The sequence below is a fragment of the Mustelus asterias genome, chromosome 4 (assembly GCF_964213995.1).
Source record: "Mustelus asterias chromosome 4, sMusAst1.hap1.1, whole genome shotgun sequence".
NCBI lineage: Eukaryota > Metazoa > Chordata > Chondrichthyes > Carcharhiniformes > Triakidae > Mustelus > Mustelus asterias.
In genome coordinates, this window is record NC_135804.1 from 129,441,171 (window position 1) to 129,459,033 (window position 17,863).

General features: G+C 45.3%; 1 protein-coding gene across 1 annotated transcript in view; it reads right to left on the minus strand.

Moving 5' to 3' along the window:
• The window catches only part of mcf2a (MCF.2 cell line derived transforming sequence a), a 190,478-nt gene that overhangs the window by 128,554 nt on the left and 44,061 nt on the right, over positions 1 to 17,863 (minus strand). The window contains exons 3-4 of the mRNA XM_078211752.1: positions 15,692 to 15,806; positions 11,601 to 11,691 (exon numbers count right to left, since the gene is read on the minus strand). Of these exons, the coding sequence (XP_078067878.1) occupies positions 11,601 to 11,691; positions 15,692 to 15,806 (206 nt within the window). The remainder of the gene's footprint in view (positions 1 to 11,600; positions 11,692 to 15,691; positions 15,807 to 17,863) is intronic.

Here is a 17,863-nt window from a genome sequence, read left to right on the forward strand (position 1 = left end):
CCCCCACTATCAACATCCTCGGGGTATGACCATTGACCAGAGACTGAACTGGACTAGCCACATAAATACTGTGGCTACAAGAGCAGATTGGAATGTGGAAATTCTGCGGCGAGTAACTCACCTCCTGACTCCCCAAAGCCTGTCCATCATCTACAAGGCACAAATCAGGAGTGTGATAAAATACATTGGATGGGTGCATCTCCAATAACACTCAAGAAGCTCAACACCATCCAGAACAAAGGCTTGATTGCCACCACATCCACAAACATCCACTCCCTCCACCACCGATTCACAATCAGTGTTTATCATCTACAAGATGCACTGCAGCAACTTACCAAGGTTCCTTTGACAGCAACTCCTATGCCTCTGACTTCTACCACTGATTTTGACAAGGGCATGAGACACATAAGAATGCCACTACATACAAGTTCCCCTCCAAGCCATACACCATCTTGACCTGAAACTATATCGTTGTTCCTACACTGTTGCTGGGTGAAAAAACTTGAATTTCCTTCCTAACAGCGCTGTGGGTGTACCTACACACTGTAGTCCAGACTGCAGTCATTCAAAGAGGCAGCGCACCACCACCTACACAAGGACAGTTAGGGACGGGCAATAAATGCTGACCTAACAATGACACACACATCCCATGAAAGAATTAAAAAATCATGATCAACTTGGATCCTTACCATACATTTGCCAAGGTTTAACTCGTAATTTTGTTTGTTTTTATAGGATTAGAGGGTTTTGGTAATACCTGCATGTTAAGTTTGAAACTAGTATCCCAAGGGACTTTCACTATAGCTACTTCTCCTCAGACTTGGTAGGTTTACCAGAGACTTACAGATTTAAATAACCCTGGATAATGTCCTGTCTTGGACTAATATTGATTGTTTGTGTAGGTTATAGAGGAATTTCCCATATTTCCTTTCCCTTCTTTTCCTGTTTCTCCACCTCTCCCATGGGAGTACATCGGGTGGCACGGTGATACAGTGGTTAGCACTGCTGCCTCACAGTGCCAGGGACCCGGGCTCAATTCCTGGCTTGGGTAAAGTTAAAGTTTAAAGCTTACTTATTAGTGGTCACAAGTAGGCTTACATTAACACTACAATGAAGTTACTGGTAAAATCCCCTACTTGCCAGACTCTGGCCTATTCAGGTACACTGAGGGAGAATTTAGCATGGCCAATGCACCTAACCAGCACATCTTTCGGACTGTGGGAGGAAACCGGAGCACCCAGAGGAAACCCACGCAGACACGGGGAGAACATGCAAGCTCTGCACAGACAGTGACCCAAGCTGAGAATTGAACCCAGGTCCCTGGCGTTGTGAGGCAGCAGTGCTAACCACTGTGCCACTGTGCTGCCGGATAACTGCCTGTGTGGAGTTTGCATGTTCTCCCTGTGTCTGCGTGGGTTTCCTCCGAGTGCTCTGGTTTCCTCCCACAGTCCAAAGACGCGCGGGTTAGGTTGATGGGCTGTGCTCAATTGTCCCTTAGTGTCAGGGTGATTAACAGGGTTAATACATGGGGTTATGGGCAAAGGCACAGGGTGAGATTGCTGTCGCAGCAGACTCGATGGGCCAAATGGCCTCCTTCTGCATTGTAGGGATTCTATAATTCTATGATACATGTGATTGGGAGAGGGCAGAGAGGAAATGTCTGGTCATGAAGTCACCACGTACTTTTTTCTTGCTGCCTATCAGTTCTACATGCTTATCTACCTGCTGAGAATTGTTAGCTTCTTTGAAACAGTTGTTCAGCATTTGTTACCTTTTCTTAATTGGCCATATTTATACCAAGATGTCCCAAAGTGCTTTGTGAGGAATGAACAGGCACAATTATTTGGCAGCTATCTCGCAGAGAGCAATTCCCCACTCACTGCTGTGAGAATAATTGAAACGTCATGAAAATAATTAATTGGATTTCAAAGCTGTTTGGAAGGTGAAGCTGGGACATTGACTGAAAAGCAATCCCTGAGCCCTGCATAAAGAGCTATAAACAGTCAAGGTTAATCACAAACTGCAGAAACACAAATCATTGCATAATGCTAAAAATGGACTTATGCCAGTCAACCCATTCTTGGTGATTTGGTTGGTGAAGAATGTTGGCTGGGTCACTTCCATCACTTTCTAAGTGGTCACTCAAGGACATACATTAGGGCAATGGTTCCCAGCCTTTTCAGTAACAAGAGACACTTCAGTGAGACAAAATATCCCACGGCAAACCCACTTTTTTCAGCTGAGTCCATTGCTCACAAAGGTCACATTTCCTATGGTACAGTCTTACTGGAGGTTTGCAGCGTACAACTGGAATTCAATGGATCAGAGCAAAACACAATGTTGAGTAAATAGCGACTTACTGGGTTAGTGGAAAAGCTTTGTCAGAAGGAATCTACTTTAACCAAATTAAACTCAACCATGGAAACAAACTAAAAAAAAACCCTGGCTGATAATAAGCGTCTCAGAAATAATGTTCAATTTCCAAGGGCAACTTGCAGAAGGACAAAACTCAACAATGAGTGAGAGTCTCGAGGAGAGAAACTTGAACTATTATTTATCTGCTGTTGAATTCCTCTTCCAAATGTTTGTGATGTTGATAGCTGTCACTATGCGGCCATGGCGAGATGAAGTCTTTGATTTATTTTTTATTCAAATGTAACAAGTTCACTCTTCCACACAAAAAATTCTGACTGAGAAACACCAAAAAACTATCCATCAGAGAGAAAACTTGCAGAATCCCCTCGGGACGGGGCAGTGAAGGTGGAGCCTGTACATTCGGATGGCTGAATGGTTCAAACCTCCAGCATTTTCGCATGAGGGCTGTAACATTCGGCCAATGAGAGATTTTGGCTCAATTTTTGGAATTTCTAAGAGAATAGAATTCAGACGGAGATTTTCAATCCTCAGCCCACTTTGTTCTCCCAAATCCGGATACTGTTCAAAATGCCACAAGATGTCATTGGGGATGTCTGACACCCACAGACAAATATATTGACATGTATTTGGAGGGCGGGAGAAGTGGGGGTGGACATTCAGGGTTACTTGATCATTCTGATTACAACATTCAGAGACAGAAGCGATGAAGTAAGAAAGACGAGGAGGGAACAGGCTAACATTTTCTCGTGGTGGTATGGAATTTGGCGAGGTTTCATTGCTGGGGTTTACGGAAGTATGTATGGCTGGCCAGTGAGTTCAGTCCAGGGACAGCAATCCATTACCTGAAGAGGCTGTTACCAGCAATCCATTACCTCAGCGAGGATGGGAGAAGGGGCCAGGCTCACTCAAACATTACCTTGCCTTCAGAATGCAGGGGATATGAAGAGCAAAGTTTCCCTGCCTGCCTGCCCTGGGGAAACAGTAAGGTCCAGCTGAAAAAAAGTCTGGTGTGGATGAGGGAGGAAGTCACTGACCTGGGAAAACAGAAACCCATCTGCCATTTCAATGTAAACCTATGTCCAGGGGGTCACAGATCTCCTCACGATGGGCCCCTCCTCTATAGTTCTATGGGCAAGGAGGGGAGGGGCGACGGGGAGGTGATGGCCTAGTGGTATTATTGCTAGACTAAAGTTAAAGTTTATTTATTAGCCACAAGTAAGGCTTACATTAACACTGCAATGAAGTTATTGTGAAATTCCCCTAGTCGCCACAGTCCAGTGCCTGTTCGGGTCAATGCACCGAACCAGCACATCTTTCTGAATGTGGGAGGAAACCGGAGCACCCGGAGGAAACCCACGCAGACATGAGGAACAGATGCAAACTCCACACAGAAAGTGACCCAAGCCGGGAATCAAACCCGGGTCCCTGGCGCGGTGAGGAAGCAGTGCTAACCACTGTGTCACCCCATTATTAATCCAGAAACTCAGCTCATGTTCTGGGGACCCGGGTTCAAATCCCACCACGGTAGATGATGGAATTTGAATTCAATAAAAAATATATCTGGAATTCAGAATCTACTGTTGGCCATGAAACCATTGTTGATTGTCGGAAAAACGCATCTGGTTCACTAATGTCCTTTAGGGAAGGAAATCTGCCGTCTTTACCTGATCTGGCCTACATGTGACTCCAGAATCGCAGCAATGTGGTTGACTCTGAATTGCCCTCTGAAGAAGGGCAACTAGGAATGGACAATAAATACTGGCCAGCCAGCTACTTTGGGAAATTCTTAACTTCCAGTTCCTTCTGCTCCAATTTGTCTTACAATGCCAAAAACACAACTTTCAAACTTCTGAAACATTGGAAGATTCATTCTACTTGGTGTGAGTACTGTTTGGTCTGTTCAATGGGCTGTGGGAAGATTTTTATTCACAAAGACAGTCCCCACTTCACAAAAGTTAAACTAATCTCCCCTTTTAGTCAGCCATGGCCTCGGGAGATGGCTAGTACAGTGAACAATACAGTGTGATGGTGCAGACCAGTCTCTGCCACTGGATCCAGTCTCTTGTTTAATCAACTAGGCATTGTGCCGGTTTAAATTCAGATTCCAACTCTGGACAAAGACTGTACATTTTTTCTGTGTGAAATGCAGGGCTGGAACCATTGTCGTCCAGTTTATGAGCAGGCTTGTGTTTGATCCTGAAAAGAATCCCACTCCTCCACTTCCAAAACATCATCGGACACAGAATGACAGCAGCTTTTAGCCAAATGTCCTGCCCGCCTGTGACTGCACAGAAGGACACCTCGAAACCTGGCAGCCCCTCACCACCACTCATGGCCTCCAGGTCCACCACACTCCCGCTATGTCCTCTCTTCCCACCCCTCTCTTCTCCGCCACACTCCGGCTCCGCTACATTCCTGGTTCTCCTTCCCTCTGCTCTCCTCAGCGCCACACTACGAGGATCCAGATCTAGGTTATTTCTCCATCTTTCTTGGGCTTCCTGCTCCACACAGCTGTGCTGAGGCACAGTGGTTGGGAACCACAGCACTAGGCAAATTCCTTTGCTATCCAGCCATTCACACCTGAATCATAGAATCCCTACAATACAGAAGGAGGCCTTTCAGCCCTTCAATTCTGTACCGACCACAATCCCACCCAGGCCCTACTCCCATAGCCCTCATTTACCCAGCTAATCCCCCTGACAGTAAGGAACAATTTAACATGGCCAATCAAACCTAACCCACACATCATTGGACTGTGGGAGGAAACCGGAGCACACGGAGGAAACCCACGCAGACACGGAGAGAATGTGCAAACTCCACACAGACAGTGACCCAAGGCCGGAATTGAACATGGGTCCCTGGCGCTGTGAGGCAGCAGTGCTAACCACTGTGCCACCGTGCCACCCACTCGAAGCATGTCTTTTGTTTTTTTATTTGTCCCCATTATCCTTACACCATGGAATTTTTTGTCATTTAATCTCTCCTGCTCTCCACCTATCACAAACCCTTCCCTTTATTCTTGCCAATCTCCCCTCCTCTGTTGTTTGCTCAAAGCCTGTCAACATTTCCATTTTTTCTCGGTTCAGGGACAAGGACACACAGCTGAACCCTAAGCTCTGTCTCTCTCTGCACGGATGCTGCCAGACCTGCTGAGTGTTTCCAGCTTTTTCTGTTGATTGATGGGGGAATTACCCAATTATATCCGTTCTGCTGGGATTTGCCATGCCACTGTATCCAGCCATTATAAGAACATAAGAACATAAGAAATAGGAGCAGGAGTAGGCCATCTAGCCCCTCGAGCCTGCCCCGCCATTCAATAAGATCATGGCTGATCTGACGTGGATCAGTACCACTTACCCGCCTGATCCCCATAACCCTTAATTCCCTTACCGATCAGGAATCCATCCATCCGCGCTTTAAACATATTCAGCGAGGTAGCCTCCACCACCTCAGTGGGCAGAGAATTCCAGAGATTCACCACCCTCTGGGAGAAGAAGTTCCTCCTCAACTCTGTCTTAAACCGACCCCCCTTTATTTTGAGGCTGCGTCCTCTAGTTTTAACTTCCTTACTAAGTGGAAAGAATCTCTCCGCCTCCACCCTATCCAGCCCCCGCATTATCTTATAAGTCTCCATAAGATCCCCCCTCATCCTTCTAAACTCCAACGAGTACAAACCCAATCTCCTCAGCCTCTCCTCATAATCCAAACCCCTCATCTCCGGTATCAACCTGGTGAACCTTCTCTGCACTCCCTCCAATGCCAATATATCCTTCCTCATATAAGGGGACCAATACTGCACACAGTATTCCAGCTGCGGCCTCACCAATGCCCTGTACAGGTGCATCAAGACATCCCTGCTTTTATATTCTATCCCCTTCGCAATATAGGCCAACATCCCATTTGCCTTCTTGATCACCTGTTGTACCTGCAGACTGGGCTTCTGCATCTCATGCACAAGGACCCCCAGGTCCCTTTGCACGGTAGCATGTTTTAATTTGTTTCCATTGAGATAGTAATCCCATTTGTTATTATTTCCTCCAAAGTGTATAACCTCGCATTTCTCAACGTTATACTCCATTTGCCATATCCTCGCCCACTCACTCAGCCTGTCCAAATCTCTCTGCAGATCTTCTCCGTCCTCCACACGATTCACTTTTCCACTTATCTTTGTGTCGTCTGCAAACTTCGTTACCCTACACTCCGTCCCCTCCTCCAGATCATCTATATAAATGGTAAACAGTTGCGGCCCGAGTACCGATCCCTGCGGCACGCCACTAGTTACCTTCCTCCAACCGGAAAAACACCCATTTATTCCGACTCTTTGCTTCCTGTCGGATAGCCAGTCCCCAATCCACTTTAACACACTCCCCCCAACTCCGTGTGCCTTAATCTTTTTCAGCAGCCTTTTATGGGGCACCTTATCAAACGCCTTTTGGAAATCCAAAAACACCGCATCCACCGGTTCTCCTCCATCAACTGCCCTAGTCACATCTTCATAAAAATCCAACATGTTCGTCAAGCACGACTTTCCCCTCATGAATCCATGCTGCGTCTGATTGATCGAACCATTTCTATCCAGATGCCCTGCTATCTCCTCTTTAATAATGGATTCCAGCATTTTCCCTACTACAGACGTTAAGCTGACCGGCCTATAGTTACCCGCCTTTTGTCTCCTTCCTTTTTTAAACAGCGGCGTAACATTAGCCGTTTTCCAATCAACCGGCACTACCCCAGAATGCAACGAGTTTTGATAAATAATCACTAACGCATCCACTATTACCTCTGACATTTCTTTCAATACCCTGGGATGCATTCCATCCGGACCCGGGGACTTGTCCACCTTCTGTCCCATTAGTCTACCCAGCACTGCCTCTCTGGTAACATTAATTGTATTAAGTATTTCTCCTGCTGCCAACCCTCTATCGTTAATATTTGGCAAACTATTTGTGTCCTCCACCGTGAAGACCGACACAAAAAACTTATTTAAAGACTCAGCCATATCCTCATTTCCCACTATTAACTCCCCCCTCTCGTCCTCCAAGGGTCCAACATTCACTCTAGCCACTCTATTCCTTTTTATATATTTATAAAAACTTTTACTATCATTTTTTATATTAATTGCTAGCCTAGCTTCATAGTCTATCCTTCCTTTCTTTATCGCTTTCTTAGTTTCTCTTTGTTGTTTCTTAAATTTTTCCCAATCACTTGTTTCTCCACTATTTTTGGCCACTCTGTACGCAGCTGTTTTTATTTTAATATTCTCCTTTATTTCCTTCGTTATCCACGGCTGGTTCTCCCTTTTCTGACAATCCTTGTTTTTTGCTGGAATATATTTTTGCTGAGAACTGAAAAGGATCTCCTTAAAAATCCTCCACTGTTCCTCAGCTATCCTACCTGCCAGCCTGCTCTCCCAGTCTACCTTAGCCAATTCATCCCTCATCCTATCATATTTCCCTCTGTTCAAACAGAGGACACTGGTTTGGGACCAAACTTTCTCCTCTTCCATCTGAATCAGAAATTCGACCATATTGTGGTCACTAGACCCAAGAGGGTCCTTCACAATAAGATCCTTAATTCTACCTACCTCGTTACACAATACCAGATCCAAAATAGCTCGTTCCCTCGTCGGTTCCGTAACATGCTGTTCAAGGAAACTATCCCGACAGCATTCTAAGAACTCTTCCTCCATTCCACCCTTACCGACTTGAGTCTGCCAGTCAATGTGCATGTTGAAGTCCCCCATGATTATTGCCGTTCTGTTTTTACACGCATCCCTTATCTGCTTGTTTATAGCCCTCCCTACCTCAACATTATTATTTGGGGGCCTATATACCACACCTACTAGTGTCTTTCTCCCTCTACTATTCCTCATCTCTACCCATAATGATTCCACGTTTTGTTCCTCAGAGCCTATGTCATCCCTCAGTACTACCCTGATATTATCTCTTATTAATAGCGCGACCCCACCACCTTTTCCTTCCTGTCTATTCTTCCTAAACGCCTGATACCTCTGGATATTCATCTCCCAGTCCTGGTCACCTTTCAGCCACGTTTCTGTAATGGCCACTAGATCGTACCCACTTGTGCTGATTTGCACCATCAACTCATTTACCTTGTTCCGAATGCTTCGTGCATTCAGGCAAAGTGTCCTTATTCCAGCTTTTATCTGGACCCGCTTTGATGAGTCGCGAACACCCTCTCCCTCTACTCCCTTATCTAAATTACCGCCTTCATTCACTTGCACCCTCTCCTCTACCATTAATTTTGTAATTCCCCTTACCCCTGCATCCTCCCCCCCATCAATTAGTTCCTTGATCCTAGTCAACTCTTCTAGCTCCCCTCCCCCCAACCTATCTAGTTTAAATTCTCCCCAGTAGCCTTAGCCAACCTACCGGCCAGGATATTGGTCCCCGTGTGATTCAGGTTCCACCCGTTTTTTGTATACAGATCACCCCTGCCCTTAAAGAGGTCCCAATGGTCCAGGAACCTGAATCCCTGCCCCCTGCACCAGTCCCTCAGCCACACATTCATCCTCCACCTCACTCCATTCCTGCCCTCACCTTCCCGTGGCACAGGCAGTAATCCTGAGATTACTACCTTTGCTTTCCTCTTTCTCAGCTGTCTCCCTAATTCCCTGTACTCCCTTTTCATGACCCCTTCTCCCTTCCTACCCACATCAGCGGTACCAATATGTACCGCTACCTCAGGCTCCTCTCCCTCCCACCTCAGGATTTCCAGGACGCGACTAGCGACATCCTGGATCCCGGCCCCAGGGAGGCAGACCACCATGCGAGAATCCCGCCTACCTCCGCAGAAACGCCTGTCTGTCCCCTTCACCATCGAGTCCCCGATTAATACTGCCTTCCTCCTCTTTTCCTTAGCCCTCTGAGTTACAGGGCTGGACTCCACTGCGGAGACACGGCCACTGCTGCTTCCCCCAGGCGGGCTGTCCCCCCCAGCAGTACTCAAGCAGGAGTACTTGTTGTGCAGGGGCAAATCCACCGGGGTGCTCTCAACCACCCTAGCCTTACCCTTCCTGGCCGTCACCCACTTGGCCTCCTCCCGTGGCCCTGGTGTGACCACCTGATGATAGCTCTTGTCTATCACCTCCTCATTCTCCCTCATCAGCCTAAGATCCTCGAGCTGCAGTTCCAGCTCCCTAACACGGTCCCTCAGGAACCGCAGCTCGACACACCCCTCACAGATGTGGATGTCCGGGAGGCCAGATGCCTCCAGGACCTCCCACATCCTACACTGGGAACAACACACTGGTTTCACACTCATACTGGACACTTTATGTCAAGTAAGACAGTGAAAAGTTAATAAGAGTGTAAGGAAACAAAAACTCACCCCTGCTCGTCCAAGCCCTGTGAGCCAAAGCCCTGACAGCTCACTCAACTACCCACTCACTCTGCTGTCCGCTACGATGCTGCCCGCTGTATACCTTGGTGCGCTTTTAAACCCTCCAAAAACTTCCCCAGGCCTCTCGTGGCCCGACTTCCGGTTTTGAAAAAAACCTCCGATTTTAAACCCAAAATTAACTGAAAAAATAAATAATTAATTACAGTCAGAAAACCCACTCTCTTACCCTCAGCCTGCTCCTGGGAACAATTATCCCTCAATTTAATCAAAACCGGTCCAAAAGGGGCACATTATCATGGGAGGGAAGGGGGTCAGATCTGATTTATACCCCACTTGACTTTGAATGGAGGGCAAAATCGTGCGTCCAATTCCAATGTTAGAAAGGCCACCATTTATTGTCTCCCGAGGTGCCCTCAGACACTGGTGGTGGGAGGCCAATCCTTCTCGAACTGTTGCAGTCGCTGTGGTGATATCTCCTGCTGGGAATACACTCTGACCCAGATTTGTTGAAGGATTGTGATATCTGTCGAGTACAAGATAGTGGGCAAGTTGGAGGTCATAACGTGCCCACAACATTGTTACTCCTGTGCCCCACAGTCATAAGCGGTTCGGGGGCTGGTGGGGGGAGTGAGGTTTTCAATGACATCTTCTCAAATACCCATTTGTTTGTTACGAGACATCCCCATTACTTCTTGTCTTGAAACATTGGCTGGGAATCTCCGGTCTCACACACCCCACTACTACTGCCAGCGAGAACAGAGAACTTGGCGCTCAGCCACATCTCCATTCACTGCAGCAGGACTGGAGAATCGCAGCCTAGGGTGAGGCTGGAGAATCTGGCCCATTATTCCTTTTATCATTGAGTCAAATCTGCCCTTCACCCTAACAGAGCCCAAAGCCACTTGCACATTCCTCCCCCTCTGTATTAATTTATCTCTAACATTTTGCAATTCAGCCGAAAGAGTTGCTGTCTCAAAACATTCGCTCTGTTTCTCCCTCCACAGATGCTACCTGACCCGTTGAGTATTTTCAGCATTTAGTATTTTCATTCCAAATATATTGTTTCCAAATATATATATCATATATTCCAAATACACAGTCTTTACTAAAAACCTACGGAGACCTTGGACAGCAAATAAACATCAACTGTAAACTGAGGGTTAAGTAAAAATTGAACTTGGTGTCTTTGAATACACAATGCACTTCCAACCTCTCCTACCAGGAGCTACTAACAGAGTTGGGCAGGGCTGTTTGAATTTCCTGTAACATAACCAGACTTGGAAACAGAGCAGTCAGGCTGGAGAGGCCGGCAGATGGCACATTGGCCAAATTGGCAGGTACCTTTATAAGTGTCAGTTGTGGTTTACTGGATAACAATCTTGCCTCTGAATCAAAAGGTTGTACACTCAAGTCCCACTTCCAAGGGTTGAGTGCAGAAATCAAGGCTAACACTCCAGTGCAGAGCTGAGGGACATCTGCAGTGCCAGAGGTGCCGGCTTTAGAATGAGGCTTTAAACTGAGGCCCTATCTGCCCTCTTATGTTCTGGTGGGTGAATATCTCTTGACTTAGTCCGTGTTGGGTGGATTTGCACCCGATGTGTGTCCAATGGTTTATCCATAACTCTGCGTAACTAATCAAAATCAAAACAAGGGATAAGATATTCCAATCTGTCATTGTGAGGGGTCAGTCTAGTCCAAGCAGAGAACAGTTTATTTTACAGTCACATTGCGCAGAAACTATCTGGGTGCTGTTTGTTATTCAATTGCACATCAACTCACACCTTTTTGAATTCTTTAATAAGTACAGGAAGTTTCTTTGCAATCACGGACACTGAAGAATGAATGGAAAATCAATTACACACCGCTATTTGAATGAGAGCTGCTTTGATAGATGTCCATGTATCCAGGCGCCTGTCCAAGATAACAATGAACTTGATTTCAGGTTTGTGTAGGCTGTGAGTAAAGCAAGAAAGAGAAAACTGTCAAACCAGTTTGATAACACCTCGGATCAAATGCAGAAAACCATCTGAAATAAATCCTCTGATCAATCTTCCTCCTCATTCTGATGACAGGCCTCAGAGCTCAGAGCCAAAGAGAAGCTGAGCTTCAGCCCATGGGCTACATGTCAAACCAGCCCAGTGACTCCATTCAATTACTTCTTCTATAGTTTGCCCTTCTTGGGGCGGCATGGTGGCACAGTGGTTAGCACTGCTGCCTCACAGCGCCAAGGACCCGGGTTCGATTCCTGGCTTGGGTCACTGTCTGTGTGGAGTTTGTACCTTCTCCCCGTGTCTGCGTGGGTTTCCTCCGGGTGCTCCGGTTTCCTCTCACGGTCCAAAAATGTGCAGGTTAGGTGGATTGACCATGCTAAATTGCTCCTTAGTGTCAGGGGGACCAGCAGGGTAAACGCATGGGATTGTGGGGATGGGGCCTGGGTGGGAATGTGAGCGGTGCAGACTCAATGGGCCGAGTGGCCTCCTGTGCACTGCAGTGATTCTATGATACTTAAAGACACTAATTCTGGGGATGTGAGCAAGGCCAGTACTTACAGTTCATCACTGACTTTTGATGAAAGCGCTGATCACCACCTGTGTCCTGAACAGCGACTCATCTTACTTGACTCGGCTAATTCGGAGATTGGTAAAGAGCTAGCTTTGTGCGACCAGGGTCATGTGTAAGCTTAATCGGGTCACAGCATGGCTTTAGAAATAAGCTGCCTTTCCAAAGCACTATTCACAACTTCAGGGTATTCCAAAGTGCTTTATAGACAATTAAGTACTTTGGAGCTGTAGCCATTATTGGAATGTGGGGAACACATTCCCACATGTTTCCTAGGCTCAAGGGAAAGTAAAGTCATAACAGTTGGCTTAAGTTTTACACAATGCAGCAAAGCCATGTTAGTTCAAACATATCTTTCCTGAAGAAATGGTTTTGAACTCTCTTGACATGTGTCTTTGGTTTTTCAGTGGAAATGGTTTTTGTTAATCGGAATATAATCCTTGCAAGTCAAAGAAAATCATAAAGTAAAGTTTATTTATTAGTCACAAGTAGGCTTACATTCACACTGCAGTGAAGTTACTGTGAAAATCCCCCAGTCGCCACACTCCAGCATCTGTTCGGGTACACTGAGGGAGAATTTAGCATGGCCAATTTACCTAACCAACATAATAATAATGTTTTTGATTATGTGCAATAGATGATCTTTTTAGGGTAGATTCAGATCAACTCTATTCTCTGGAGGGGGGGACGGGGGGGCGGAGAGAGGATCAAGAACGAAGGGGCAAAGTCTTAAAATTAGAACCAAGCCATTGAGGAGAGGAATCAGGAAACAGGTTTTCACACAAGAAATCTGGAACGCTCTCCCACAAAAAGCTGTGGGACTGCGGCGCTATCACTGCTTTGAAGATCGATGTCTTTGGAGTAAAGGAGCAAAGACAGGAATGTGGAGTTGATGCACCAGCCAGTCATGATCAGACTGATTATGTATTAATATATTTATTAACGATGTGCGCAGGACACAATTACAAAATCTGTGAATGACATAAAACTTGGGAGTACTGTGAACTGTAAAAAGGATAGAGATAGACTTCAATAGGATACAGGTGTAGAATGGGCAGACAAGTGGCAGATGAAATTTAATGCAGAGAAAAATGTGGTTGGAGTTTTAATCAATCAAACCTGATTTTTTTGGTTAAAGTTGTTTTTTCACTGTGCTGGGATTTCTTGTGGCCAGTGGCCTGGAATTTGTCAAAGGACAGAAGGAGTCAGATGTAACAGCTTGTCGTTGGCAGGGAAGAGTTCTTTATAGTCTTTTGGAGCTAGTGTTCCTTATCTGGGCATTGGAATGTAAACATTATGCACTTAATGATTACATTGTCAGCCATGATCTTATTGAATGGCAGAGCAGGCTTGGGGGGCTAGATGGCCTACTCCTGCTCCTATTTCTTATTTCTTATGTTCTTAAGGGGCCTAAATATGATGGGGTCTGAAGTGACCACTGCCACAATTCTACTTGTATTTGATTGGCCGAATCGAACGATACAATTGGGGTTTCTGATCAATTCATTGACTGGATGATGGAGAATCTTCCGGAAGCGAGTGGAGAATTGTGGATAAAGAGACATGTGAGTCTTGTTTGTCAGCGATAACTCGAAGAAACCAACCATCGCAAGAAGCAGTGAACCCTGAAGGATGCTTCAGAGAACAAGATAAATTCTATATCGAGGATATTTCTTGGCCAAGGTTTTCCTAAACTCGGTAGTATCTATTTTCAGTTAAATAGTTAAAGTTGATATTTAGTTAAAGTTGATGTTCAGTTAAAGCTAAAGTGCAGTTTAAGAGTTAAAGTTCAGTTGAAAGTTGGTGTTCAGGAAGAGTTAAAGTTCAGTGAAGAGTTAATGAGTACAACTGTTTATGTTTGAGTTGGTACTAGAAGTGTTAAATAAAGAAATAATTGATTTACTGTCCTTATTTGTCTCATTAAACTGGAATGCTTGGAAGGTGTTTAAAGTTTTACAACAAATGTGAAGTGATTCATTTTGGGAGGAAGAACAGAGAAGCAATATAAAATATAGTGTACAATTCTAACAGGAGAGACAGTAGGTATGTGTACACAAATCATTGAAGGTGACAGGACAGGTTGTACAGTGTGGTTAATAAAGTACACTGTATCCTGGGTTTTATAACATGGGGCGTAACATACAATGGCAGCAAATTATGATAAACCCGTATAAAACACTGGTTTAGTCTCAACTGGAGTACTGTGTTCAGTCTGGACACCAAACTTAATAAAGGCAAAGGCATTCGACAGTGTGTAGAATGGATTCCTGAGATTGGTTCTAGGGAAGAGGAATTTCAGTTGTGTGAACAGATTGGAGAAGTTGGGACTGTTCTTTTCGGGACTGATTGACAGAAAAAGCAATGCAAACACAAGGAAAACCTTTTTTAATGCAACGAGTGTTTAGGATCTGGAATTCACTGCCTGAGAGTGTGGAGGAGGCAGGTGCAATTGAGGGATCCAAAAGCGAATTGGATAACTATCTGAAGAGAAATTGCAGGGCATTGCAGCAAAGGTGGGGAAGTTGTTCTCGCAGAGAGCTGCTATGAGCACAATGGGCTGAATGGCCTCCTTCTGTGCTGTAACCAATATATCATTCTATGAGGAATAGCAAAACAGTTTAGAGCGGCTAACTGGCCTGTTGCTGTTTGGATGTCCCTGAATTAAGTTGCTAGTTCCTTTGTCTTGTGCTGAGTTCACAGTCTGTAACTTGGATGTCAATCTGCAAGCCCTGCCTCGAATAGTAAACACGGTTTGTGACAAAGTTGGAGCACTTTCCACATGAAAAAGTTCCCGTTGATGACCTGTGCTATCAAGAGGATCAAATGTGTTGGTTTAACATTAACATGACGTTGGCAAGTCAAGTTGGTAAGTATGGAAGTAACACAGTGAGCATTGTTTGGCTGTACATAACTGTGTGGTGAATCACATTCAGCACCATCACTGGAAGAACAAAGGAAGAAGTTAAAACTACTACTTTCCATAGGACAGGTTATCAGAAGAGGGGACGTTTCATTGAGACAGAGATTAAGGACTCGATTTTCACCAACTTGGGTTGACCCGGGAGCCCCTTAAAAATGGCTGGTGACCCCGATTCTGTGATTCCCAATCCCATTCAGTGTGCAAAATGTTTGGGAGTGCCTTTAAAGGATGCAGGCTGCTTCCTGTCAGAAGCCCACGTGCGACACTCCTGACCCACCTGGCCACTGGTGGATCAGAAAGACCAGAATTTCAGTGTGTGTGTAAATTCTAAGTAAAATCATGCGAAATCTTTTTCAATGCAATCGCTGTGGCAGGAGGCTGACAATTAAGCTCCAGTGAGGGGGTGGAGCTCAGCAGTCTGTGGAACTGACACTGGAGAAGGAGAGGAGACACTGTGCAGATGTTAGTACCCACCTTGGAATAGCAGTTAGGTATCTGAGGACCTTCTGTATGACCTCTTCTGAAATCTCGCTGAAGCTGGGGTACTCTGGAAACGTTATAATCACAGCACCATCTTTCCCTTGTCCGCCTGTTGTAAACGACACAAAATATCAGTGTAACATCACCCACAACTGACTGTAACTAGTGCTGCTTTGGTGTGTTTGACGCGTTTACAAGAAATCTCCATAAGCGCATGAAGGAGAAAGGGAGATAGGATGAGATGGGCTAGTGTGGAAGGAGACTTGTATGGAGCATAAACACTGGCAGGGACCTGCTGGGCCGAATGACCAGTCTCTGTGTTGTGAACCTGATGTAATTCTACACAGTGCAGCCTTCCTTATCACCACCTGAATCTAGATCATTAATTCTACTTGGAGATTGCCCTTAAGTGACTGCAGCATTGCTGGAACATCAGATGGTTACAGGAAAATTACTTTTCCACTTAATTACTTATCAACAAGTCTTTGTGTTTCTGCTCACCGCACACTTTGGACGGAATTTTAGCGAGACGAGCGAGGCTCGCAGAAGGTAATTTTCCATTGGCCTCGAGTGGGATTTTATGAGCCTCACCCGAGCGAGGTCATAAAATCCTGGCATTTGTCTGTGATCTTTTCTGACAGCGTGTGTGATTATCTATGCTGAGGTTAGACCCATTAGAAAGACTGCATGGGCTGGAGATCCTTTCTTTGTAGAAGATTGAGAAGAGCATTAAAAGAGGTTTTAAAACTATAAATGGTTTCAATTGCGTAAATGTAGAAAGTATTAGACTATTATGAATAAATCAACAAGGAATTCGGGAAAATCTTCATTACCCAAAAAGTGTGTAACGCATTTAAACGGGAGCTGGAGGAGTGCATGGGGGAAGAAAGGAGCAGAAGGATATTCTGATCAGCTGAAATGAAGTATGGTGTGAGTTGGCTCATACCAACGTAGACTAGTAGAGACCAGGTGAGTCAAATGGACTGTTTCGGTTCTTTCAATTCAATGCAATGCGGAGTAATTTGCACAGGATTCAAGAAGAGGGGAGACGGTGATAGGGAAGCAGTGGTATTGTCACTGGACTAGCAGTCAGAGACCCAGGGTAATGCTCTGAGGACCCAAGTTCAAATCCCACCATGGCAGATGGTGGAATTTGAATTCAATAAGAATATGAAACTAAAAACCGTTGATGACCGTGAAATTGCCGATTGTTGTAAAAACCTATCTGGTTCACGAATGTCCTTTCGGGACGGGAATCTGGCCAACAGACCCAAGACAATGTGGTTGACTCTTAGCTGTCCTCTGAAATGGCCGAGCAAACCACTCAGTTCAAAGGCAATTGGGAATGGGCAACAAATGCTGGCCCAACCAGAGATGCCAACATCCCATGAAGGAATAAGTGAAGAGTAGGCTCCAGCTGCTACAGCCCCGTGTTGTCACTAAACAACTACAGCTCCTTTAAATCCATCTCTTTGCTTAAGCTTTGCTCAGCTCATGTTTACTCCTTGTTGACTCAGTGTCTATTCTTCTCCAAACTCTCTGAAGCAGTTTTAAAACTTTCTTTAAAATTAAAGGCAAGTTGTTAGAATCATACAGCGCAGAAGGAGGCCATTTGGCCCATTGTATATGTGCTAGCTCTTTGAAAGATGTAAGCAATTTGTCCTGCCCTCCTGGTTATTCCTTGCATCCCTGAAAAGAATTTCCTTTTTAAGAATTTATCCAAACCTCCCTTGGAAATTATTCTTGAATCTGTTCCGACGAGCCTTACTGGCAGCACATTCCGGATTACAATAACTCATTGCGCAAAGAAAACTCTCCCCATCTCACCTCAGTTTCTTTTGCCAATTATTACAAATAGGTGCCCTCTGGTTACTGACCCTCCCTGCCAATGGAAACTGTTTTTCCTTATTTACTCTATCAGTAACACTATTAAATCTCCTCTTCACCATCTCAGCTCCAAGGAGAACAAATAAAACTTCACCAGGTTTCTCCCGCTAACTGAAGTCTCTCATCTCTCTTTCCATTCTAGTAGATCTCTTCTGCCCCCTCTCTAAAACCTGGACATCCTTCCTAACATGCGGGGCCCAGAATTAGACATAATACTCCAGATCAGGCTCAACCAGAGATCTGTAAATGTTTAGCATCACTTCCGGGTAGCATTCCAAA